General features: G+C 34.0%; 1 protein-coding gene across 1 annotated transcript; it reads left to right on the plus strand.

Annotated features, from left to right (window-relative positions):
• Positions 1-1,159: 1,159 nt before the first annotated feature.
• Positions 1,160-13,745, plus strand: LOC131427483 (prisilkin-39-like). Its single transcript, XM_058590709.1, has 4 exons — positions 1,160-1,721; positions 11,160-12,395; positions 12,466-12,611; positions 12,897-13,745. Exons 1-4 carry the CDS (start codon positions 1,633-1,635, stop codon positions 12,959-12,961), a joined length of 1,536 nt encoding a protein of 511 aa, XP_058446692.1. The 5' UTR covers positions 1,160-1,632; the 3' UTR covers positions 12,962-13,745.
• The last annotated feature ends 13,877 nt before the right edge of the window (positions 13,746-27,622 follow it).

Genomic DNA, 27,622 nt, shown 5'->3' on the forward strand with positions numbered 1-27,622 from the left:
AAGCAGCCCCCCCAGATGTCAGGTCTTGTCTTAGATTATCACTAGGCAGATGGTGGTTTCCGTGGAATGATTCTTACATTAAAACTCTTTTCAAATGCCAGTAGAAGCCGAGACAATCAGTGGGCGGCTTGACAGGGTATCTTGATTATAAGATTAAAATTCAAAATTGTTGTTCTGCACGTTAGGGAAAAAACTTAAATCCAAAACTCTTGACATTATCCTATCATTCAAATATTGTTGATAGATACGTAGAAAGGAAGCGAAAAGTTCAGTGGTAAATATAGGCGGATGTGTTCTATTTTGCTAGATCACCATCACATCCTCATATTATTATCGCCATGATAGCTGGCACATTCCTACAATGAATATATTTTAGCCTAACTTGATATATGTTAAACTGTTTTACTTATAATACATCTTTTAAAGTATTACCTGTTTGTTTTTTATAAAATATATGTTTATTATTACCTAGGGGTTTTTCAATATTCGATAACTGGCGGTAAATCGCTCACGAACACTTTTTATTCCGATTTTGCTTCGGAGTGGCTAGTCGTGTCGTCAGTTCGATGGTTATTTTCCGACAATGAAAAAATTCTTGCTATGAAAATTCTAATAATAATTCTTTAGTTGAAATTATTTCCAGTGAAAAATAAACCCAAACAACTTTCCGTCCGTCAAATTTTAAAATGGGCCGCAGTTTTAGTTAAATTCAACTACTCGACACAAAATAACCACTCAAATGTCAGATTTCAACCAAAAGTTAAAATTAACCGCGAAATGGTTCACAGCCTTAAAAACCTCATAAAGAATACTTTTTCAGCAGCATGTACGATTGATTTAACAGGGCAGTTCTAACTAAAAAGCACTTAACATTGTTTAGTTTTCTTGTGATGTGTATCGATCGGCATCAACACCAGAGTTGCCATATAAAAATCTGTGTTTGAACATGAAAAATCTGTGTTCCATCTATGTTCCATATTCTCGATCATAATCTATGAAAATTTGTGAGAATCATTTCTGAAATCATTCATTTTGATGAAATTTTATAAAAATCTTTGAATTTTGATAAAATCTGTCATCTGGGATACATAATCTGTGAAGCAAGATAGGAAAATCGCATCTGTGAATATGGTAACTCTGATCAGCACCATGACAGCTTCGCTACGTCGCCATTTTGCTAGTTAAAAGTGAAAAGTTTTTCTACCGACTCGCTTCGGACCTTTACGGTAGCGTATTTTCTCGGTAAATTTCGTCGTCTACGAGTGATCTGAAGTCGTGAAAAGTAGTGTTTACCTATCGAGATCGGTTTGCGGTAGTTAAGGAAGTGAAAAACAGTGGATTAGTGCCCATTTAAAGGGTTTCCAAAACGGTGCATATTTTCATTCTGCCTGCATCGATTTGTGCTTTCGTGTAAAAGTTCTGCGGCCGGTTAGCGCTACGTAATAGGGCTTTGTACCGACTGCTGCGCACACACACACACACACACACACTAACGGTAGTGAATCGTACACCGGTGATTTCTGTGAAGTATTAGTGATAGAACACGTGTTGTGTCGGGGAGTGTCTGGATTGAAGTAGAGTACTTCTATTATTTTGGTGGTTTGCTAGAGGAAATTAAATCACACAGCAACCATGGAAATGTCTGGCCCTCCCAGGGGTGGCTTTCGTGGCCGTGGAGGGTTCGGTGATCGTGGACGCGGTGGTTTTGGTGATCGCGGAAGGTAAGTTTCTTAAATATTTTAAGAATAGGTTGATGTTTACATTCGGACCTTTTGGGTTTCCGGTTGGTGTTGTTAGTGTTTACAGAAATTTGGCACGACAAAAACAATTTTTGCTCAAGACCGCCTCAACTAGTAACAGTTTATTTACTCTTTGATTCTAGTGATCGTGAATATTTCTATTAATCGATTAGGCATTATTACAAACATTCAGTAAAAAAGATAATCAGGGAACGGTCGAATATTTGATAACAAGGAGAGTAAACAAAGACAAATTGTTACTTGCTGATGCGAGCTTTTGAAAAAAATCATCGACATTCTTATACTTTGAGCGTATGTCGTTAGACAGCTGTGTACTGCGTAGAAGTGTCGATCGAACACGATTACTGTCGTTAATTTTGTTGCATCCCGCTTTTATAGCGGGAATGAAATCAGTATTTGACCGAGTGTTAATCATGTTTTTCGGCGAGCCAAGGAAAAGATAAAAAGTTTCTAAAAGTGTGCATTTTGGGTATTTATCTACCGCATTTGTATTGGAATTATTTCAACTTAAAATTGATCCACCGGTTTCTTGCTCAATATCGTAATGCCGGCAAATGAAAGACTGCAGAAGTTTACACACGCCAGTCGTTATCAGATTATATTGTGTTCTGTCCTTGCTATGTTCAGTGAAGCTCTTTCACGGTGCAAATGACGACTTTTAGATCTGGGTGCCGCCGTGCCACCATTCGATTTTTTTTACGTGACTAGTCGAATCACCGCAGCCTTCGCCGGTATGAAATGGTCTGGCGCCGCCGATTATCGATATCTATGAATCTCCCTCTGCGGGGAGGCAAAGTTTTTATAGTTTTGGTTTCAAATTTTTTGTTTTTTATCCACCTGGTGGTTTAATGATACATTTCACATATCAGTCATATTTTCACATATATTTTCAGTGGAAAAATATACAAAAATGTTTTCTGGATGTACTGTTCATATTAGACAACCACAACAGATTAGTATTCCTCCCATCATTTGTGTAGGCCAGCTGACAAGAAGTTACTTGCGAACGTTCTTTATTCGATTTATGACTTCTGCTCAATCAGTGATTTCCATTTTCCGGTTTCCTAACGATATCAAACTAACTACAGGCTGTAAGTGGTGAAGATAAAGTCCGGAGAAGTGAGACGCGACAAGGGTCATTCAAGTAAGAAGGTTTCTCGCAGTCAAACTTTTACTTGCTGCAAGAGAAGTCGAACAATTCCACCGTAGAACAGTGTTCAAATCCTTTACCTCGTTCTATAAATTAGCCATCGAAGGATACGATCGCTGAAAGGAGGGGTGAATTTTCTATCAACTATTTCAACTGCTTTTGCACTGTAGACATGAAAGTTGTAAAAATTCAGTTCACCGCATTGGTAAAATTTACAAGTGCAGGAAGTGAGTTTTATGAACGGTTTTCAGGAATACTTGATGATTTATGTGTCCTTAGGAAAAGGGTGGAAATTTCGTCTGAGAATTTCTTGCTTCGCTGCATGAACATCGCAGGGACTACTTCTGAGCACATCTTCGAGTCATTATTAGGAAGCTGAAAAGCGTGTTTTTCCCGTTATCCTACAGTTATAAGAAACAGGTAACGGTGTATCTTCGAGGAGTTCATCAGAATCACTCTCGTCAGTTTGCAAGCAAGCATAGGGATTTTTCACTTCAAGGGTCATTTACATGAGCTTAGCCAAAGCCTTGGTATTACAATCCTTTTGTGGAATGTGGCTTATTGTTTCAACAGACTTCGCCGATTCATAAAAAATAATTCAAATTTAAATCTATCTTCGGCTGTAGTTTTTTTTGTTTATCATTTATCGAAAAAATGACGTATGAGACACCTATAGGGCTCATTTGAAACCATAATTTTCCTGAAAGTGGCATGTTGCTACGTTTTGGCGTTCTTCGACTTTTTTGATATTTTGTTGACAAATTGTTTGATTTACAGTAAATAAAATTAGACAAATTGTTTGATTCACAGTAAATAAAAATAGTCAGTATTATCTTTTCATATTACATATTTATTGTAGGTATTATAATGAATTTTTAAATGAATGATTTTTGATAAGATAAATTTTGGTTTTACTTAGAATTTAAAAAGGTCTTCAATTTCATTTCCCACAATTTAAAATATAATAACAATTTTAGTTTTGTTACCCAATTTTTTATTCACGGTGTTCGGTTTTTTGATTCACAATCGGAAATCTTGATTCACATTTTCAGGCTTATTTCCACCTCTGATTTAAACACCAAATTGGGTTACAAAACCTATTACCTTTTGGAAACCGTATAAGATTCTTTGTTATCGATCTGGCATTTATTTAATAATTGCATTAGAATTAATTATTCAATTAAATAAAATATTTTTTTTTAAACTCAACTTGCTAATGGTAGGTTGTATTAAAAAAGATTGTTGAGCAAAAATGTGCGCAATAATTAGCTTGGCAACTCTTCGGAAGACAACTTTTTCCTAGAACTGCTCACAAAAAAAGCTAGATTTTTTTTAAGGGCCACCCTACATTTACTTCGAAAAATTGATGTAAATCGATCAAACGAGGAACTAGAGATGCAACTTCATTAGTATAGTTTTTCAAATAGAATTTCTAACAACTTTGCATTGAAATGCAATAATTATCAAATTCAATTAGGAAATTTTTATATTTCAATCCGAACCTGGATCGAAGATTACCCATTTCGTCATTTCCTCATTATTATTATTATTACTAGCTGAAATACCCGGTGCTGTTCGGAAATGTTTCGTAAAGCAAGCCAGAAAAAAATTCTAGAAAACGTGTTGCCGATTGAAATACTCTGTAATGAAACAACTTAAACGGCAACCCGATTGAACAATACTCCGTTCATGTTCAGATGGCGAATGATTAGTGTCCCATTTCAGATCTCACAATAATCATAATTTTCACGGTATTTAACGAATTAACGCTCCATTCGATCTACAATACCTGAGGCTTCCATGGTTATAAACACTTGCTACCTCCTCCTCTTTATAAAAATTCTTGTGACATCATTATTTCCACATAATAGCTTAAAATTATCCATCTGATAACGCACTTTGATTTCGCTGTAAATAATTCACAAGTGTTAGATATTCAAATTTTATTCGATATACTGATCATATTAGACTACAACAACATAATATTATTCTCAACATTTGCTACTTAGCCATTGTAGAATAGCTGGCGCACCTTCTTACGAACGTTCCTCATTAAATTCCGTACAGACTTCTTGGCGCCAAGTTTTGACCCTTTTTTCCAATCCAATCGAACTGTTGAATAGTTTCGGCTGCCGATACATGTTTCCTAAGATGTGCCTTCGTTAATGCCCAAAATTCCTCAATTGGTCGAAGTTGTGGGCAATTTGGTTGATTCATGTCTTTTGGGACGAAAGTGACATTCTTGGTAGTATACCATTCTACCGTTGATTTCGAGTAGTGGCAAGAAGCAAGATCTGGCCAGAAGACAACAGGATCCTTGTGGCTTCGAAGGATGGGTAGAAGTCGTTTTTGTAAACATTCCTTGATGTATATTTCGCTGTTCATTGAAGCAGTGGTGATGAAGGGTTTTGAAATCTTACCGCAGCTACAAATTGCTTGCAAGACCATAGCTTTCTTACAAAATTTTTCGACTTCAATCGATGTCTCGGACTGGTTTAACGCTTGCCCCTATCGCACCGTATAATATTGTGGTCCCGGCAAGGATTTGTAATCGAGTTTCACGTAGGTTTCGTCGTCCATGATTATGCAGTTCAAATTTCCAGCAAGAATCGTATTGAACATCTATCGGACCCTCGGCCTGATCGATGCTTCTTGTTTCGGACTACGTTTTGATTGTTTCTGCTTCTGTATTTCGAAACAAACTAATGAAAACGAATAAACAACTGCACAAGTGGTTAGACAAGAGTGTAAACAACAGGACGCAGCCATAAAAATTGACAGATTCTGAATCATTGCGAAATGGCAGTTTTTGGTTGGTTGATTGGGTTTTGGTTAACTTTGAGAGCAAATCCTTTTAGTCAACGTTTTTCCCGCAGGGCGTTGACCCTCCTCCAAAGTTCTTTGGTGGTGGAGTCTGCCGAGATTCCGCTGAGAAACCTGGTCCAGCTATCGGCTTTCGCCTTAGCGATGGTTTCTCGCGTGATGTTTCTTCGGCGTCGAAATTCTTGCGCCTTGGAATCTCTCGACGGGTGGTCAATGGGAGTTTTACGTAAGGCTCTGAGTGCCTTTCTGCGGGATTTGATCACCGCTACCACGTCCGGGGATTACCAGGGTACTGCCCGCTTGGACGGGGTTCCACTGGTGCGTGGGATGTGTTTTTCGGCTGCCAAGACGATAATATTCTCCAACTCTTCCACCGAGGATAGCCAGCCTCGAGGGATTTGGTTCTCGATGGAACTCTCATAGCCCTTCCAGTCCGCTCTATGGGGAATTCATCGGCGACGGTGAGATGTGAGGGACGGACAGCGGTTCAGCGTGATGCAGATCAGTAAATGATAGCGGGGGTGGGGTTCTCCGCGCACTTAGCAGTTTTGTTGGATTTTACCTTTCGGGATCGTTTCGGGGTGATTTCTGTTTGGGCAGGTAGAGCCTGTACCTTTGCGGGTGTGGGGCCGTCGCTACCTACTCTCTTCAGGTCTTTGTTCGGGGGTGCTCCTGTTTGTTGGTTTCAGCTTGTAAGAGACGGATCTGTTCCGTCAACTTACTTATTTTCCGAACTTCAGGTCACCGATTTCTTTTTGGTGGTTATTGTCGTTGTTGTTATTCTGGGTGTTGTTGTCAGGCTTCTTGCTGTTTCCGGTTCGCTCAGCACGGAGGATCCGAATCTCCTCGCGTAGGAGAGCGATTGTCTTTGCTATCCACGGTTAGACGTGCCTTTAATTTGGCTGATAATGATGTGTTCGCTTGGCTGGTTTTCATCAGGTTTCTAGCCTCGGGGAAGGAAATACCATTTCTAACTTTTAATTTTAGTCGCGTACAAGTGTTCGTACAGAACTGACGGTCGTTGTTCACTTTTCGATACATTTTACTCCCAATACAGCTGCTGATTGCGTCTTCCTGCTCTTGATGGAAGCGAAAATTGCACCGCGAACATCCCGCAGCAGAACTGCTCTCTGTGCGGATTGATTCAATACCAGTGGTGTCTCGTGGCAGAATTTACGGGTTGTGCACTGAATATAACAGATGTAACAATATCTCTGGAGGCAGCAATTTGTTTTCAATTGCCATAAGCATAAGCCACTGGAGTCTTTCCTGAAGGTGTGCATCTCAGAGCCAAACGTGACAGAGAGAACACAAACTCTCAGAGCTGAGCTGGGTAACTCTCTTCTTGAATCTGTGCAGTAACTCATGTGCACGGCAAAGACACTAACACAGCGACAAGAGATACTTGAGACTTTGAGTTGAATGTGTATGAGATACACACTCCGCAAATACACACAATTTCGATGCTCAAGACAAAGTGCTTCAGTTCAGAGCGCCACGTACTGGCTACGGCAATGCGATATCGGTACCATCCGACCTGGTTTCATCGAATAAATAGAGAATCTAAAAATAATAGAATGCGGATGGACAATTGCACTTGTTTTTGTGCACTGAAATGATTAGTCATTTTCATAGATTTTTTGTAAACATTTATAGCCCTTAAAAGGGTCGATTTGTCAATCGAATTTTCACGGTCGTTGTTTGAAACTAAACTTAAACTAAGAACGGCGCACAAAATAAATCCGTCTCGCAGCAGAACTGAATGCTTGATTCTGTATCTGGAACTGAATTCTGAACCTGAAAATATTCGGAAACTGAATTTTTGCTACCGGAACTGAGCTCTGAACCTCAATGATGCTTTACTTACTTCTCAGTCCAAACTGCGCAGACTAGAATGAACAGAGTATATCAACTATTAACCTTGTTAATTCAGGAATTGAATATCGCCTACTACCTCAAAACCTTCGTCCCAGGTACGAAAAAGGCAAACATGTGTCACGAGGTTTTCTCTTAAAATCTTTGCAAATTTTGCGCCCCATAGTAATGTAAGACGCAGGGTGGCAAGTGACCGGAAAAATCGAGAAAACCGGGAAAAAGTCGGGAAGTTAGTGCAAATCCGGGAAAAAATTTACTAGCCCTAATCTTAGTAACGATTTTCAGCATCATGATTTTCCTGATACAACAAATGAAAAGATGAAGGCCCATTTTGTGTTTGAACTAGAAGCTCAGTACAAGTTTTGAAACTTCTTGTTGTCCCTCACAGGTTCAATGGTGCACAATCCATTGAAAATGGAGCCAACACCTCTGCAATTTTGAATCAATAAGAACTTTCTTAGTTGTCATCAATAACAGCACAATGAATGCTCATAATGAAAAATACAGATAACTTGGATGCTTCTGCTGGATTTCTATTAAATCTCGACAAATATTAGAAAAGATTCTAAGTGCAAATGACAGTTTCTCTTTGTTTATTTTCTCTTTCAATTATTACGGCATATTTTTCAACATATTTTTAACAGTAGATCGAAAGTTGATAGTTTCAGTCGTTATTCTATTCAAATTGTAAAATAGAAGGATTGCCTATAGGACCGTAATAATCGAAAGAAAGAGTAAAGAAAGAGGAACTGTCATTTACACTTAGGACCTTTTCTAGTGTTTCTTCAAATTTTAGAATAAGTATGCATAATGGTAAAAGTAACATCAGGTAACATGTTTGATAAATTTTATAAGAATTCTTAGGGGCCGTGTTTTTAGTTGCCAGCCAATGATTTTCCTAATTTCACCAAAATTTGTCTCAGTAATGTCAAATTGGGACAATACTTGTTTAGTAATCTTGGTATTGATTTCAATAGGGTTCACAAAATCGACGAAGCAGTCGACTTTCATTTTATCCACCGTTTGCAAGGAGTATTAGATTTCCTTCTTTGACAGCTGAAATTGATTTTTCAGAGTTCGTAAGAGCTTGTTCAGTGTCGATGATAGGAGAATAAAATTTAGATCATCTCAGCCACTAGAGGCATAGATTGTTGTTGTTTTTCCAAAGTGACAAGCGTACATTTTAAGAATTCTAGAAGGATTTTGTTCTCTCGCCAAAATCCAACTTTGAAAGAATATCGTATTTGTTGTTAGCAATGGCCTCTTGTCCTCATGGGTACCTCGTGCACTGCACAACTGGTCAAACAGGCTCTGTGAGAACTTGTATGCACACATTCAGGAGAGGCTTCAGTGGCTTATGCTTATGGCAGTTGAAAACAAATTGCTGTCTCAGTTGCAACATCGAAACGGTTCTGATATCATACCATATAAGCAGTGCACAACACGTAAATTTAGTCACGAGACGTCACTGTGACAACCGGAAAAAGACGCACAATGAGTTTTGGTTAGAATAAATACAATCTACTCATTTTAACAAACTAATGATTTACTTGGGTTTCAGGAAGTGCTTTGTCTTACAAAAAGCTAACGGATTTAATGATTGCTGTTAGAAGTAATAAGGACATTTTACAGTATATAATTCAAGAATTCCGTATGAAAACCCCCACCTGGCGTGTTAGCAAACTGAACAAGACCGTGAAGGGAAGGGATACAAATATAAAAACTGCGTTTAGAGAACATTTGGGCCTATGTATCGGTGAGCCATTGCCATCAGGAGGTAATTCCAACGACGGAAACACGGTCCGGAAATTTTTCAAGAAGTGGAAAGAAACAGCAGATATAACAGCCCTTGATGAAACACTGTTGGAAGGATTTCACTTTATTCTCAGTGTAATCAATAGCCGATAAGATAAACGTCGACGAATTCCAAAGTTACACTGAGAAAATACGACCGTTGTATGTATCGTTGTATGGCTGGTATCCACTATCACCAACTGCTCATAAATTGTTGATACATGGAGCCACGATAATTTGACATGCAATTTTATCTATTGGTATGCTTAGTGAAGAAGCTCAGGAGACTCGAAATAAAAGTATCCGAAACTTCAGAGAGCACCATGCTAAAAAATTGAGCAAAATCGCGAACATTGAAGATGTTTTTAAAAGGCTGCTGTTATCTTCAGACCCAATCTTGGCATTGTCGAACAAACAAAATAGGAGAAGTTCAGAAGACTTACCCGAACAAGCAAAATGTTTAGTTTTAGATAATAATTAGAATAATTCATTGCTTAATTTATTCAATACATACCAAACCGTAATCAACTGTTGTCTTATGTTTTATTTTGAATGTTAACGATACGATCATTACGATAACGGAATCAAAATCGATTGAATCAGTTATTTTGGTAATAAAAATAATTAAAATTGTTCAGCAAAAAATCTATTTTCGGCTGTAGTTTTTGTGTGTCTCATTTCTCGAATGGACAATGTATGGAACACTTGTAGGGCTAACTTGATACTATTATTTTGCTGAAGGAAGTATGTTGATACGTAATAGCGTCTAAGAGTTATGCAATGTTTTCGTGTTTTTTCAAGTTCCCTCCCAATTTTCTCTTAAATGTTTACTTATATTATGAACTTTCAGTAGCCGCATAGGATACATTTTTATCAATCTGGCATCTGATGAATTTTGATATTTGAAGGTTGATTAGTTTTTGATGAAAAAACAATCATAACTTTTTACTGGTAGCTCATATGAATAAGCTTTACTCAGCAAAATTATGCGCAATATTTATTTCAACAACCCTTCTCAAGACAACTTTTCCATAGAACGTTTCACAAAACGTTAGAACAAAAAAATCGATTTTTCGGGAGCCACCCTACTCTTACCCGGGACAATTGATGTAACTCGGTCAGATGAAAAGCTAGAGAGGTGCTTTTTTCAGTAAAGGTGCTCAAAATAAAATTTCCTACAACTTTATTGTACAATAAAATCGTTTTTGAGTTCAATTAAGAAAGTTAGATTACTGATTTCAATCTAAATAAGGACCACCCTAGTAATATTTTATATCAAAAGGAGCGCCATTTGATAACAAACAACTTTTGTGAAGACATCAACTACAAAAAACTAATATTTAATAGTGAAAATATTTTTCGAAAAGTTCGAACAACTGCATTGGGTTGTCCCTTGAAGTTTTTTGCTTTGATTTCAAGAGCCGAGAATAAATATTTTGAGGAGTGTCACAGTATTATATATGATAATATGAGTGATATGAGAAAGGCATCATTACACCACTGGGTGGATTAAAAAAGGATCGCCATTCGCCAAGCATTTTAACAAACCCGCCTTCTCTCACTTTACGCTCAATTCTCCTATGTCTGATGAAAAAACAAATGTACTTGTTAGAATCGTTATTCAACTATTTCAAAAAGATGAAAGTTAACAATAGTATATCGGGGCGGCATGACATATGAACTTGTGAGCACCGTTCTGCTCAAGTAGAAAATTATTGTACACCGATTGAAACCGTTATATTTCCACTTCATTACAGATCATCCCCATTCTATGGGGGCCGCGGAGGAGGACGGGGAGGACCCGGAATGGGTCGCATGATGGGTGGCCCTCCGATGATGCGCGGTCGTGGTATGATGCGAGGTGGTCCTCCCCGTGGAATGGGAGGACCTCCACGGGGTGGCCCACCAATGTCCCGAGGTGGTCCATATGGAGGCCGACCACCACTAGGAGCAAGCAGTTATCCATCGTCAGCTCCCCGGTCCAGTTATCAGTCTTCGGTAACGAACGGATCCGGTCCACCGCCCTCATCAACCACCGAAAACGGTGGTGATCTGAAGTCGGCTGATACTACCACCGCCAAATCGATACCGACCGCTGGTGGAAGCACCCCAACCTCGACGTCCAATTCGGCTGCGACATCGACGGCACAGAAAAGTGGCGTTCCACCATCGTCAGTTCCAAGCACGGAATCCGGTCGAGTAACGCCTCCACAACCAATCAAAACGGCCGATTCGAGCAGTCTGTCCCATTCCAGAGAAACCCATGAATCATCGCATCCATCTTCCGGTGGATCGTATCACTCTTCGCGGGGTATGGGTTACCGAGGCCGTAGTAGTTACCCACCGAGAGGCATGGGCCGAGGTCGCGGTGGATACGGTGGCGGATATGAAGGCCCAAGACCTTACCGTGGCGGTTATGAGGGTCGAGGCCGTGGACGTGGTGGTTATGGTGGTGGCCCAGGAGGTTACGGACAGCCAAGTTACAACAGTGGCTACAATAGTGGTCCTCCACCGTCGTACGGTCAAATGGGAGGCTACCAGCAAGGCGGCTATAGTCAAGGTCCACCACGACAACAGTTCGACACACGACAACCATCCAACACAACCACAGTGACGCCGATCAAACGGGGTGGAATTCCTGGTGGCCCTCCGGGACCAAAACGTGGTCGTTATGATTCTGGACCGCCAAGCCGCTCGATGCCACCAAAAAGTATGCCACCGCATCATGGGGCCCCTCCTCCGGTATCGGCCTACAGTGCACCGACGGCAATGACAACCCACGGTGGTTATGCAGAGCACGGACACCCGGCAGCCAGTATGGATCAGTACGGAACGCATGGAACGGCTAGTGCCACTGGATACAGTGCCACCGGGGCAACCCAGAGTGCCTACGCTGCCAACGGTTACGGTCAAAGCAGTTACGCGGGCACTACGGTTGCCACCACAGGATATGCCACCGGAACGGAGTACGACACCAGTCACTATGACTATAGGTAAGGAAAATCTGAACAGCTCATGTAGGAGTTCCGTTTCTAATGGTCTTCTAATGGATTCGATTTTCAGTACCGGAACGTATGACACCCGGTATCAAACCAGCTACCCCGCAGATTACAGCCAGACGTACGGTACCACTACCGATTACAGTGCAGTGACCACCGAAACCTATCCCAGTCAGCAGTACGACGAACGATCCAGTTATGCCGGCTACGGTGAGTACCATTGAAAAACCTTCTCCGATACTGTTTCTTATATTCATTATTAGTTTCGTTTGAGTTATTTATTAAATCAAAAAAAAAAAGAAGGAAAAATCATATCGAAAAAAAAATACAAGTGCAAAGCTTAACAGCAATAGAATACAAAAAAAAACACACAAACAAATAAGTAAATGATTCTTTTCCATTTGGCTTCGGTTGATTTTTATGATTTGTTTTCCTCCGGTGTAGAATGTAAGTGACAAAATAATACAAATCGTTCTCATTTCACATATTTTATAGACACGCAAGCCTACTCGCAAGGCTATGCAAAGACCGATCAGTACGCGCATGGCGGTTATTACTAAGCGAATAAACAATGAGCGCAAAAAAGAAGGCGGGTGCGTGTGTGTGTGATTGATTGTATTCGTAAGCAAATGAAAAAAAAATGGTATATATCAAAAACGAAAACAAAAAAGAAAGAAAGATATTAAGCAAACAAAAACAGCAGAGCAACAGTCGAAGGGAAAATGATAATGATGAATACCCAAGAAAGAAAAAAAAACAAACAAAACAGAAAAAAGTACTATGCATCAAATAGTATCTGGATAATTATTGACGCAGAAAGATCGCAGTAGAATTGCGATACACACATACATTCATCGCGATAACTAAACAAAAATTAAGAAAACCGAACAGAAAAGCAACCATGAGCCAATTACCAACACCACTAAGGACTCCAGGTTCGTCCGAGCGAACAGTAGGAAAACATGAGCACCCAGAAAAGCGTCAGATAATAATACGAAAATACGATGGTGTCAGCGCGTCCGTTCCTTTCTTTTGCGGTTTGTAGTCCCACAGAATCTTGGGGTTAGGTGGCGATGGATTTACGTTATTTTATATAAACTAACTAAATTGCTTTCTTTTTTTTTATCTGACATTCTGCTACAGTTTTAATACAGTTTCTTGATCTTGCATTGTAGTAAACATCAGCACAGAATTATGAATCAAATACATCATAAGTAAATTGAATAAATAAAGCAAACTACATACAATTAGCAGATGATACTCTGCAGCAGTAGGTGTCCAAGCGATTGAACATTAACAATCATATAGTATTTTACTCACAGAAATAAACACAGTACTACTGGATGTGTACGATTCTGACGCTACAATCAAGAGAATAAAAAGAAAAGTCCCCAGTTGTTTCGGTTTAAGTTTTCTCATTTTATTTTAGTTATGTTTTCTCACCAAAGCACGAATCAAAAGTATCGAATAAATAAAATATAAAAATAGAAAAAAAATGTCTATTCTGCTCTAGCTGTTTTACAGAAACGTAAAAAACGAAATCACACACTGACGAATGTTCAAAACAAATATAATTTGAGTGAACTCATTGCATGGCGGTCTTACCCATAATACCGATGACGTGAAATGAAATGATTCGCACAATGTTACCGAGAGAAAATCTTATGTCTCGTACTTTTACAGCACAGTTTCGAAAGATCAGTCTTCTAGATTGAAGGATAAACGGTCTGATACATCATTTGGCATACGGTTATTTGGTATACGGTTATTAATATCTAACACATTTTTTGTGTTTGGAATAAAAAATGAAAAGAAAAATTTCCAGTTCGTTCACTGTAAAAAAAAACACTGACACGTTGTAGTTCTAATAACTCCTAATACTATGTAGAAATGTTTGTTTGAACTAAGCTACATGATAGAATAAATTCGTCCTCACATGGTACTCGATTAAACAGTTCAGAGTAAACTGATAACAGTACCGAGTTAGTTCTCAGTTGATGCATCCCATACAATCTACATTGTATCGATTCAATGTTCCCATATAAACCATTGATCACTTACGAGAACCAATTGGCCACTTGCCGAACAATATCAACAATCTGCTTAGCTTTGTCCGACAAAATAACATCTACCTTTGCTACATACCTAATACCTTTGCTACATCGACTACAAGCAATTGTTGTACTGTTATTGAATGCAGCAGGTTTCAGTAGATTTTTGAACATACCAGGAGATTTTAAAAAATTACAAAAGATTTTTGAAAATTTCAAAAGGTTTTGAATATTTTTAAAGGTGTTAAGAATTTTTTATAGTGATTTGATGTTAGAACAGTTTAGAAGAATTCAGTATATCTAAAAAAAGGAAACGGAAATTAAAGATTTCAGAAAATTTCCGATGTTCGGTGATTTCAGAAAATTTCAAAAGCGTTTAGAAAATTTCAGAAGATTTAGAAAATTTCAGAGGATTCAGAAAATTTCAGAAGATTTTAGAGTATTTGTGAAGAGTTAGAGGATTTTGGAAAATTTCAAGGTATTTTCGAAGGTTTCAGAAGATTTCAGACGATTTCAGAAGATTTCAGACGATTTCAGAAAATCAGTTTTGAAAGCTCAGTCTTCTAGATTGAAGAATAAACGGTCTGACACATCATTTGGCATACGGTTATCAATATCTAACACATTTGTTGTGTTTGGAATAAAAAATGAAAAGAAAAATTTCCGGTTCGTTCACTGTACAAACACGGACACGTTGTAGTTCTAATAACCCCTAATACTATGTAGAAATGTTTGTTTGAACTAAGCTACATGATAGAATAAATTCGTCCTCAAATGATACTCTATTAAACAGGTCAGAGTAAACTGGAAACAGTTCCGAATAGTTCTCAGTTAATGCACCCGTAGGAATCTACATTGTATCGATTCAATGTTCCCATATAAACCGTTGATCACTTACGAGAATCAACTGGCCACTTGCCAACAATGTCAACAATCTGCTTAGCTTTGTCACCTATTGGACAAAATAACATTCTAGAATATATCACAATATTTTAAAAAATCACAAAAGATTTTTAGAAAATTTCAGAAGGATTTTAGAAGTGATTTGAAGATGTTTGAACAATTTAGAAGAATTCAGAATATCTAAAAAAAAGGAAACGAAAACTTGGAAACTTTAGAAAGTTTCAGATATTTGATGATGAGATTCCAAAAGCGATTAGAACATTTCAGAAGATTTTAGAATATTTGTGAAGATTAAGATGATTTTAGAAAATTTCAGGGTATATCTGAATGTTTCAGATGATTTCTAAAGTTTTCACTATATTCAAGAATATTTTACATGAAGTTGGAAAATTTCAGATACAACAGAAAATTTCAGATGATTTTAGAAGATTTCACTAGTCTTGAGAAGATTTCACAAGAAGATCTAAGAATATTGTAATAGGTTTCAGAATTTTCAAAAGTTGTTCAAAATAACTCAGATCTCAATGAGAATTACTGAAAATTGCACAAACCGTTTTTGAGAAGAATAAGAAAAAAAATTAAAGTTTCCTTAAATTCTACTATGAAGAAGCTTCATACTGGAATTTAAGGGAACTCTCATGTTTCTTTTCAAAAATGGTTCAGTTTCAATCCACTAACCGCTCAAACCCCAAACATAGAAAATTCAGATTTTAGATAATTTTCAATGCTTTGATGAAAGAATGATGAAAGAAAATTTCAAAAGATTTAAAAAAAAATCAAAATATTCAGAATATTTCAACATCATAAATCAAAAGAATCCAAAAGCTCTCGAAATCTCTGAAATTTAAAGATTTCAGACAACTTTCAATGAATTTCAGATGATCTTAGAAGATTTATGAAAACCTTTCAGTAGATTTTAGAATGTTTTAGAAAATTCAGAAAATAAAAAAAATCCGTTGATTCAAAATTTGAAAAATTTCCGAGTATTTCCGAAGGTTTCAGATGTTTTCTAAGAATTTCACTAGATTCAAAAATATTTTACATGATTTCAGACGATTTAAGAATATTTTGATAGACGTCTGAATTTTTAGAAGTTGTTTGAAAGAACTCAGCTCTCGATATAAAATAAGAATTACTGAAAACTGCAGATTTCAGAGAATTTTCAGTGCTTTGATGAAATTTCAGTAGATTTTAGAATGTTTTAGAAGATTCAGAAAATAAAAAAAAATCCGTAGATTCAAAATTTGGAAAATTTCCGAGTATTTCCGAAGGTTTCAGATGTTTTCTAAGAATTTCACTAGATTCAAAAATATTTCACATGATTTCAGACGATTTAAGAATATTTTGATAGATATCTGAATTTTTAGAAGTTGTTTGAAAGAACTCAGCTCTAGATATAAAATAAGAATTACTGAAAACTGCAGATTTCAGAGAATTTTCAGTAGATTTTTGAATGTTTTAGAAGATTCAGAAAATAAAAAAAAATCCGTAGATTCAAAATTTGGAAAATTTCCGAGTATTTCCGAAGGTTTCAGATGTTTTCTAAGAATTTCACTAGATTCAAAAATATTTTACATAATTTCAGACGATTTAAGAATATTTTGATAGATGTCTGAATTTTAAGAAGTTGTTTGAAAGAACTCAGCTCTCGATAAAAAATAAGAATTACTGAAAACTGCAAATACCAGAGAATTTTAAGTTCCAAGAAAATTCCAGATGATTTCAGAAGCTTTTAGAGGGTTTCAAGTTTTTTTTTAATTTCTGTAAGTTCAAAGGATTTTAGAATATGTCAGAAGACTCAGAAGATTTCACAGTATTTCATAAGATTTTAGAAAACCCGAAAATATTTCAGAAGGTTCCAGAAAATTTCAGAAGATTTTAGAAGATTTAGAATACTTTGCTTGCAAAATTTAAAAAATTTTAGAATTTGTCTGAAGATGTTCAAATAAATTGAAAGAATTTAAATGCTCTCAAAATTTCTGAAATTAAAAGATTTCAGATAATTTTCAATGAGTTTCAGATGATCTTAGAAAATTTAAGAAAATTTCAGAAGATTTTAGAAACTTCCGTAGATTCAGAATTTAGAACATTTCAAAGTATTTCCGAAGGTTTCACATGATTTTGGTAGATATCAGAATTTTTAGAAGTTGTTTGAAAGAACTCAGATCTCAATAAAATTTAAATACTGAAATTTTCAGGTTCAAACAATTTTTTAAAGAATGTTTTCAGAAAATTTCAAATGATTGCAGGAGGTTTAAGAGGGTTTAAAATGATTTAAAAAAATCAGTAGGTTCTGGATATTTCCGATGATTTCAGGAGATTTTAGAATATCTCAGAAGACTCAGAATATTTCCAAAGGTTTTAGGAAAGAAAAAAAGATTTTCATATGATTTCAGATTTCACATGATTTCAGAAAATCAAATAATATTTTGAAAGATACAAGAATTTTTATAGTTGTCTCAAGATTTCAGAACAATTTAGAAGGAATCAGAAGATTTCAAAAGATAAATAAGAAATTTGAGGATTTTAGAGAAATTTTAATGCTTTGATGATTTCAAAAATTTTTCCATGATTTGAAAAGGTTTTCTTAAGATTTAAAAAGCGATTAGAAAATTTTAGAATACTCAGAATATTTCAGAAGATTCAGAAGATATCAGAAAATTTCAGTATATTTTAGAATATTTGAGCAAATTAAGATTTTAGAAAATTTCAGAAGATTCCAAGAATCTTTAGAAGGTTTAGGAAAATTTCAGGAGATTTTAAAATATTCAGAAAGATATGAAAATTTTTAGAAGCAGTGTGCAGATGTTCGAACAAAAAAAGTGAACAATAAGAACAGTTCAAAACATTCTCAAAGCTCTGATGTTTTTAGATTTTTCAAAATTTCAGAATATTAGAGATACATTCTTTAAATGTCAGAAGAATTCAGGAAATTGCAAAAAGTTTTCAGATGATTTCAGAAGATTCTAATTGACTTCTGAAGATTTTGGAAGAATCAGAATGATTTCAGAAAATCAAAGAATATTTTGAAAGATACAAGAATTTTTATAAGTTTGTCTTAAGATTTCAGAACAATTTAGAAGGAATCAGAAGATTTCAAAATTTGAGAATATTTCAGAAGGTTCCAGAAAATTTCAGAAGATTTCAGAAGACTCGATTTAGAATACTTTGGAAAATATCAAAATTTTTAGAATTTTTCTGAAGATCTTCAAATAAGTTAAAAGTTTTCAAAATAGCTCTCAAAAAATCTGAAATTTAAAGATTTTAGATCATTTTAGAGTATTTTGAAAGATATCAGATTTTTTATAAATTGTCAAGAACAATTTAGAAGAAAGCAGTAAATTTCAAAAGATAAATAAGGATTTTGGGGATTTTAGAGAAATTTAAATACTTTGAAGATTTCAGAAAATATGTGATAATTTTAGAAGGTTTCTTAAGAGTAAAGAATTTTCAATGCTTTAATGATTTTAGAAAATTCCAGATGTTTCTTTTCAAAAATGGTTTAGTTTCATTCCACCAACCGCTCAATACCCAAACATTGAAAATTGCAGATTTCAGAGAATTTTCAATGCTTTGATGATTCCACAAAATTCCAGATGATTACAGGAGGTTTCAGAAGATTTCAAAAGATTTTGAAAAATTTCAGAAGATTCAAAATTGTTCAACATCAGTAATTAAAAGAGTTCAAGAATCTGAAATTTGAAGGTTTCAGATAATTTTCAATGAATTTCAGATGATCGTAGAAGATTTAAGAAGATTCAGAAGATTTTAGAATATATAAGAAAATTCTGAAGATTTTAGAAAATTCCGTAGATTTAGAATTCACAAAATTTCAGAGTATTTCCGAAGGTTTTAGATGATGTATAAAAATTTTACTAGATTCAAAAATATTTTACATGATTTCAGAAGATTTAAGAATATTGGGAAGGGTTTCAGATGATTTCTGAAGATTTCACTACTTTTGAGAAGATTTCACATGGTTTCAGAAGATTTAAGAAATATTCAAATAAATAATAATATAGATATCAGAATTTTTCGAAGTTGTTTGAAAATTCTATAGATATAGATATCAGATATAGATATAGATATAGATAGATAGATAGATTGATGAAGTTTCCAGGAAATTTTAAATTAATCAATAAAAATTAAGAATTACTGAAAACTGCAGATCTCAGAGATTTTTCAATGCTTTGATGATTTCAGAAAACTCCAGATGGTTTCAGAAGGTTTTTAAAGTAAATTCCGAATATTTCGGATGATTTCAGAATATCTCAGAAGACTCGAAAGATTTGAGAATATTTCAAAAGATTTAAGGAAATCTGAGAATAGTTCAGAAGGTTCCAGAAAATTTCAAAAGATTCTTGAAGATTTAGAATGCTTTGGTCTGAAGATGTTGGAACAATTTGAACGAATTCAGTAGATCTAAAACGAATGGAAAATAAGAAGAGTTTAAAGAATGTTCAATGCTTTGATGATTTCAGATACCAAAGATTTTTCAAAATATCAGAAAAATTTCTTGAAATAGTGTAACATATACTTTTCGCAGCTCAGTACATATAATATTAATTTATTTTGAAATATATCATATATCATATATCTATCAAATTTGGAAATAATTGTGCTGAGAGAGCTATTAAAATGTTGTAAATGCATTTTTTTTTGTTGCATCATCTCGTCAATTTTACCTGTCCCTGTATCAAAGTGAATTTTAACAAACTAGGTTAACTTCAACACAGTACCACTCTAGCGATCATAAAAAAAACTTATTTAAAACATTTACTAATTCAGGAATTCAATTTAACTAACAGTGGTTCGTTTTAGATAGAAATAATGTAACGTAAGACCATTTCACACGTGTTTTGCTGACCGAATTGAATATTTTATCTTATCATTCTCCTGTCCCAAAATATCAATTTTATCTTATCACCTTCCTGTCTGAAATACCAAACCCAAACCTGCTAGTGCTTCTAGTTGTGGTGCAACATTTTCACCAAATGGCGTAATAGCCACGTCGTAATGATATTATCGACAGAAGCGAAGTACGTGGCAATGAGAGTAGCAGCTGTATGAGTGAGTTAAGCAAGCGCATCGATGACAAATCTATACCTGTATATGTTCTTGTATTTGTTGAAGATAAGCAGGGCGCCATCGCAATCGCCAAGAAAGAAGGGATTATAAGGGTGTAACACAAACGAGGTTAATTTCTTTTATCAGCAACGCTGAGTTCAATTTTTCTACATTCAATTTCAATTTGATTTCAACTGGCACTTTTTTTTTCTCGCAAGGCTTTGGATGATATTGTAGAACTAGAGAAAAACTAATATCATTGAAGTACGGTAAGAATATCGAAGGACCGAGATGGCTTCCCTGTGAGGAATCTCAGACATAGTTTCGGAAACATTATTATAAATTTTGACCACAAGCCCTTGATTTCTGTGCTACGATTGAATCCATCGAAGAAACCTTGGTACCACAACTAAGAGAAATAAATAGATAATTCATTTCAATATATTTTTTAAATATTTAATTTAATTTATGTGTATTACAGAGACTAATCCAAATGATGTGTGGCAGACGCGTAGCCAAATGACCTTATGCCAAAAGAGCTCCTCTAATTTAATCTAACTGATCGCGACAATTAGTTTTATTCATCATATTCAATATATTTACCGAAAAATTTATTCTGAAATCCCAACAGAGCATGTGCAGCAAACTATGAATAATGAAGCGTAGTGCGGAAATAAAGCGGCAAAATTTTAATATTTTTGGTTTTTGTTTCCATACGACAGTGAACGAGTTTTAATTTATCAACTAGAAAAAACATTCCTGGTTTGAAGGTGATGACTAAGGTCCAGAAAAATGAAAAAAAATATGAATACATGAATAAAACACTCAATTAAAGAAATGATTAGGAAAAAAAATCTTCCATAAAGTAAGTTTTTATCACGTTAATGAGGAAGTCAGTGAACTGACATCACTTCACAATGGTTAGTATTTATAGTTATTAAAAGTTACTTTCATCATTGAGAAAGAAAATTAAAACTTTTCAAGCGGGTTAGATTGGACATGCCAAATCCTAAAAGAAATAAAATATTTTAACTAATTTTGAAAAACTATCTTTCGAACAAATTTGTCACAATATTGTAAAAAATGTGAAACTTAGCACTAAGATATTTTTCCATGCGAGAAATTTCAGAAATTAACAGCAGAAAAGATTGCAAAAAGGTGCGTGTTCCGATTTGGATGAAACTTTACATACATTTTCAGTATGGCAAAGCAAAAAAGTTGAGCGAATGTTTTTTTGCATGAAAGTTTCTTCAAATGATGTCGAAAAAGAAGTGGTAGGAAATCGATTGGGTACTCTAGAAGATCTCTACACTGAAAAAACAGAAATAAAAACACTTTTTTCAAGATTAAAGAAATTTATAGATAAAAAAAATATAATTATGAAACAAAAGGCATCAGAAATTACTTTCGAAATTTTTATTTTATTCCTGCTATTGAAACCAAACAATGAATGCGATTCTTGTCTATTGAAAAATTAAGTGCATTAAAATTTCGTCCAACCAATGGTATCAAAAAGGAAGTGGTAAGAAATCGATTGGGTACTGTAGAAAATCTATACACTGAAAAAAAGTGATATTTTTTTTTAAATTCGAAAAAAATATAATTATTAAAAAGGCATCTGAAATATCTTTTCGATATTTTAATTTCCATCCTGTTATTGAAGTCAACAATGAATGCTATTTTTGTCTATTGAAAAATTAAGTAGTTACAAATGAGACATTTTTTAAGTTATTTTCTGGAATTCAAATGCTTGAAAAACATTTTAAAAGCGGGACGAATGTATTTTTGCATGGAAATTTCTGCTAACTATTGCTGCCAAAAAAGAAGAGAGCTCTGGAAAATCTATACACTGAAAAAAAAAGTGAAATACTCTTTTCAAGATTTCAAACATCTATCGAGAAAATATAATTTTGGAACAAAAGGCATCAGAAACTTCTTTCCGGTATTTTTTATTGTGAATCCTAACAATGAATGCGATTCTTGTATTTTGAAAAATTAAGTAGTTACAACTGAAACAATTGTTTTAGTTATTTTCTAGAATGTAAATTCTTGATGAAAAACATTTAAAAAGCGGGACGAATGTATTTTTGCATGGAAATTTCTAAAAATCATTGGTATCAAAAACGAAGAGGTAAGAAATCGATAGGGTAGGGTACTCTAGAAAATCTATACACTGAAAACAAAGTGTTTTTTTAATTTGAAAATGGACCGAAAAAAATATAATTATGAAAAAAAAGACATCTGAAATATCATTTCGATATTTTTATTTCCATTCTGTTTTTGAAGCCAACAATTAATGCGGTTCTTGTCTTTTGAAAAGTTAAATAGTTACAACTGATCAATTTTTGTAGTTATTTTCAAGAATTCAAATTATTGATGAGAAGCATTTAGAAAGCATGGGCGAATGTATTTTCGCATGAAAATTTCTTCAAATCATTGGTGTCAAAAAAGAAGAGAACTTTAGAAAATCTATACACTGAGAAAAAAGTGAAACGCTTTTTTCAAGATTTCAAAAATTTTCCGAAAAATGATTATTGAACAAAAGGCATCAGAAATTTCTTTCCGGTATTTTTATTTCAAAACCTAACAATGAATGCGATTCTTGTCTATTGAACAATTCAGTAGTAACAACTGAGACATTTTATTTAGTAATTATGTTAGAATTCAAATCCTTGATGAAAAACACATTTAAAAAGCGGGGCGAATGTATTTTTGCATCAAAATGTCTTCCAACCATTGGTGTCAAAAAAGAAGAGGTAAGAAATATTTTTGGGTACTCTAGAAAATATATACACTGAAAAAAGTGATACTTTTTCCAAGAATTCGAAAATTGATCGAAACAAAAAAAAACCTAACCTAACAATGAATGCGAATGACATTTTTTAAGTTATTTTCTAGAATTCAAATTCTTGATTGAAAACATTTAAAAAGCGGGGCGAATCTATTTTTGTATAAAAATTTCCTTCAACCATTGGTGTCAAAACAGAAGAGATAAGAAATATTTTTCTATACTCTTGAAAAGCTATACACTGAAAAAAGCGACACTTTTTTCCAAGAATTCGAAAATTGATCGAAAAAAATATATTATTTTTATTTTAATCCTGCTATTGCAACCTAACAATGAATGCGATTCTTGTATTTTGGAAAATTAAGCAGTTACAACTGAACAGTTTTTTTGTTATTTTCAATAATTCAAATTCTTGATGAAAAACATTTAAAAAGTGTGGATCATTAGGAATCTTTTAAAAAGAACGAATGCATTTTTGTATGAAAATATTCTTCAAATCATTGGTGTCAAAAAAGAGGAGATAAGAAATTGATTGAGTACTGTATAAAACAACCTATACACTGAATAAAAAGTAACACTTTTTCCTAGAAGTCGAAAATTGACCGAAGAAAACATAATTATAAGAAAATAAATCGCGTTAAAAATTGCATAAAATTACCGTGTAAAAAATACCTCAGTGTAGCTACAACTGAGAAATTTCTTAATTATTTTCAAGAGTGCAATTTCTTGATGAAAAACATTTGATAAGCGCGGGCGATGAAAACTGTTTAGAAAGCGGGACGAATGTATTTTTGCATGAAAATTTCTTCAAATCATTGGTGTCAAAAAGAAGAGGTAAGAAGTCTTTTGGGTACTCTATAAAATCTATACACTGAAAAAAAGTTATATTTTTGTTTAAATTCGAAAAAAATATAATTATGAAAAAAGTCATCTGAAATATCTTTTCGATATTTTTATTTCCATTCTGTTATTGAAGCCAACAATGAATGCGATTCTTGTCTATTGAAAAATTAAGTAGTTACAACTGAGACATTTTTTAAGAATACAAATTCTTGATGAAAAACATATAAAAAACGCGGGTAATGAAAAACGTTTAAAATGCGGGGCGAATCTATTTTTGCATAAAAATTTCCTTCAACCATTGGTGTCACGAAGAAACAGAAGACGGAAGAAATATTTTTGGGTACTCTAGAAAAGCTATACACTAAAAAAAGTGGCACTTTTGCCAAGAATTCGAAAATTAATCGGCAAAAATATAATTATGTAAAAAAAGGCATCTGAAATCTCTTTCCGGTATTTTTATTTTAATCTTGTTATTGAAACCTAACAATGAATGCGATTCTTGTATTTTGGGAATTGTAACTATAACTGAAACATTTTTTTTTGTTATTTTCAAGAATTCAAATTCTTGATGAGAAACATTTAAAAAGCGTGGATGATTAAGAACCTTTTAAAAGCGTTTTAAAAGCATTTTTGTATGAAAATTTTATTCAAATCATTGGTATCAGAAAAGAAGAGGTAATAAATCGATTGGGTACTGTTGGAAATTTATACACTGAATAAAAAGTAAAATTTTTTCTATAAGCCGAAAATTAACCGAAAAAAACATAATTATAAGAAAAGGACATCTGAAATTTATTTTCGATATTTTTATTCCCATCCATAATTAATGCAATTTTTGTCTTTTGAAAGATACACTGAAGTCTCTTTACGCGGGGCATATGAATCGCGTAAAAAAACCGCTTAGTAAAAAACACGTAACTGCGTAACGCGTAAAATAAACCGCAAAGCCGAAGAAATTTTGTTTGATGTCAAATGTCGAAATCGATTTTTTGATATTTTTATTTTATGGAAATGCATGAAACGTCCAGATCTGGTGTAATCTCAAAAAAAGTTTCAGAGTCGACTCGAAAAAGAATTTCTGGATAACACTAGATCTCGAGTTTTTTTCCATTTCTAAGACAAAGCAAGAAAACCGGATAACTTTGGAAATTCGCGTACCTTCGGAAATTTGCGTATAAAAAAACCACATAACTTCGGGAACCCGCGTAAAAAATCGCATAAAAACACCGTGTAAAAAAATACCTCAGTGTAGGTATAACTGAGAAATTCTTTAGTTATTTTTAAGAATGCAAATTCTAATGAAAAACATTTGAAAAGCGCTGAAATGAAAACTATTTGAAAAGTGGGACGAATGTATTTTCGCATGAAAATTTCTTCAAATCATTGGTGTCAAAAAAGAAGAGGTAAGAAGTCTTTTGGGTAGTCTATAAAATTTATACACTGAAAAAAAAAAGAATTACTTTTTTAAAGATTTCGAAAATTGATTGAAAAAATATAGTCATAAAACAAAAGGCATCCGAAATTTCTTTTCAATATTTTTATTTTAATACTGCTATTGAAACCAAACAGTGAATGCGATTCTGGTCTTTTGAAAAATTAAAAAGTTACAAATGACACATCTTTTGTAGTTATATTCTAGAATTCAAATTCTTGATGTTAAACGTTTAAAAAGTGTGGATGATTAAAAACTTTTAAAAAGCGGAACTAATGTATTTTTTCATTCTTCAAATCATTGCTGTCAAAAAGAAGAGGTAAGAAATCGGTTGGGTACTTGAAAAAAAGTGAAACACGTTTTTCTAGAATTCGAAAATTTCCTGAAAAAATAAAATTATGAAACAAAAGTTGTCAGAAATTTTTATTTTAATGTTGCTATTGAAACCTAACAGTGAATGTTATTCTTTTATTTTGAAAAATTGAGTAGTTACAACTGAAACAATTTTTTTGTTATTTTCAAGAATTCGCAGTATTGATGAGAAGCATTTAAATAGCGGGGCCAATTTATTTTTGCATGAAAATTTCTTCAAATACTTGGTGTCAAAAAATAAGAGAACTCTAGAAAATCTATACACTGAAGGGAAAAGTGACACTTTTTTGAAAAATTCGAAAATAAACCATAAAAATATGATTATGAAACAAGGCTTCTAAAATGTCTTTTCGATAGTTTTATTTCCATCCTGTTATTGAAACCAACAATTAATCCGATTCTTGTCTTTTGAAAAATGAGATAGTTACAACTGAGAACCTAGAAAATGATTTTAAACGAACAAAAAATAAAATAGTTATAACCTTTCTTCTAGAAGCAGTCGTTCTCGAAATATTTAGATATTTTTTTAAAAAAACGCATATTTGTATGCTCTTTTTCTTCTGTTCAATAACAAGTAGTAGGAAATAGATTGGGCACTTAAAAACGTAAACACTGAAAAAATAAGTCAAATATTATCTCAAGAATTGAAAGATCAATAATAGAAATCGAATGAAAAAAACCCTATTCTATTTTATATTTTGAATTTAAAATTTTTTGTTGTTGTTAATTTGACTAGTGCCAATTTAAAAATTAATTTATAGTTGAAATATTTTTTAGCCTAATGAAAGATAGTCATTTAGGCAATAGAATTTGGTTCTACACCTAAACAGCAATGAAGGCTATGGTCGGGTGAAGCATGTGAAGTTAAAGAAAATTGATATTGTTATACCACATATGAAAGAATTTGGACCGGACACAATTTTCAACGAAGCTTAAATCCTTAACCCGCCATCTTTTGACGGCACTAGGATGGTTCTATTGATTTTCATTTTATTTAATTTTTAAAGCAATCGTTTCATCGAAAAAATTGGTATTTTCATTGATCATTGATAGTTCTCGACAACTGCCACAGGAATAATTGTACCATTGAAATTTACTTTTGGATTTTTGTATCGCCTTATGAAATTAGTCCTATTTTAAAGCATTCATTAAGTTGTTGTTTTTAATATTATTATTAACCTTTTGCCTCGTAGGTTTTTTTTTAAAAAGCGAACGGCCAAATGATAATATAATGTGATATTGAATCGAAAAGTTGTTAAACGGATGTTTCTATCATAATCAGATTTCGATATGTTCTCATTTTGATGTTTGACTTTACTCGGGTACCGTTGCCATGACCACGACGAGCCTGCTACGATTGCCAATTAGGGGAAACATATTTCTTCCGCTCGGCAAATGTGTTATGAGTTAGTGGCTGGTAGTGACTCGATTGGAACATTTTCGTCACTAGTCATTTTCAGGCTTCCGTAAACGCCACACTAAATGAATTACTGTTTTACCTGACAACGGAATAGAAATTAGAAAAAAGCTAGTGAATAATAATTAAATAATTAGAAATGTTTAAGCGTTCTTCAGAATTTTCCTTATAGGTTGTACCAACGGAAGATCAAAACACAAAAAATAACAAACCGTTCGAAATTCTGTAGCCGTGAGGAAAATTATTTTCTTTACTTCTTGATAGTAAGTTTTCAGTTTCAGTTTTCACTACATTATTGAATTGAGACTAACATAGAAAAGCCGAATGAAAGACCACCAGAAAGTCTTT

Source organism: Malaya genurostris, chromosome 2 (assembly GCF_030247185.1).
Source record: "Malaya genurostris strain Urasoe2022 chromosome 2, Malgen_1.1, whole genome shotgun sequence".
Taxonomy (NCBI): Eukaryota; Metazoa; Arthropoda; class Insecta; order Diptera; family Culicidae; genus Malaya; species Malaya genurostris.

Excerpts from the sequence above, each read along its gene's own strand:
- LOC131427483 (XM_058590709.1), top strand. The coding sequence starts at position 1,633 with ATGGAAATGTCTGGCCCTCCCAGGGGTGGCTTTCGTGGCCGTGGAGGG. Across the intron at positions 1,722-11,159 it reads GGTTTTGGTGATCGCGGAAG|ATCATCCCCATTCTATGGGG; the intron begins GTAAGTTTCTTA and ends ACTTCATTACAG. Across the intron at positions 12,612-12,896 it reads ATCCAGTTATGCCGGCTACG|ACACGCAAGCCTACTCGCAA; the intron begins GTGAGTACCATT and ends CATATTTTATAG.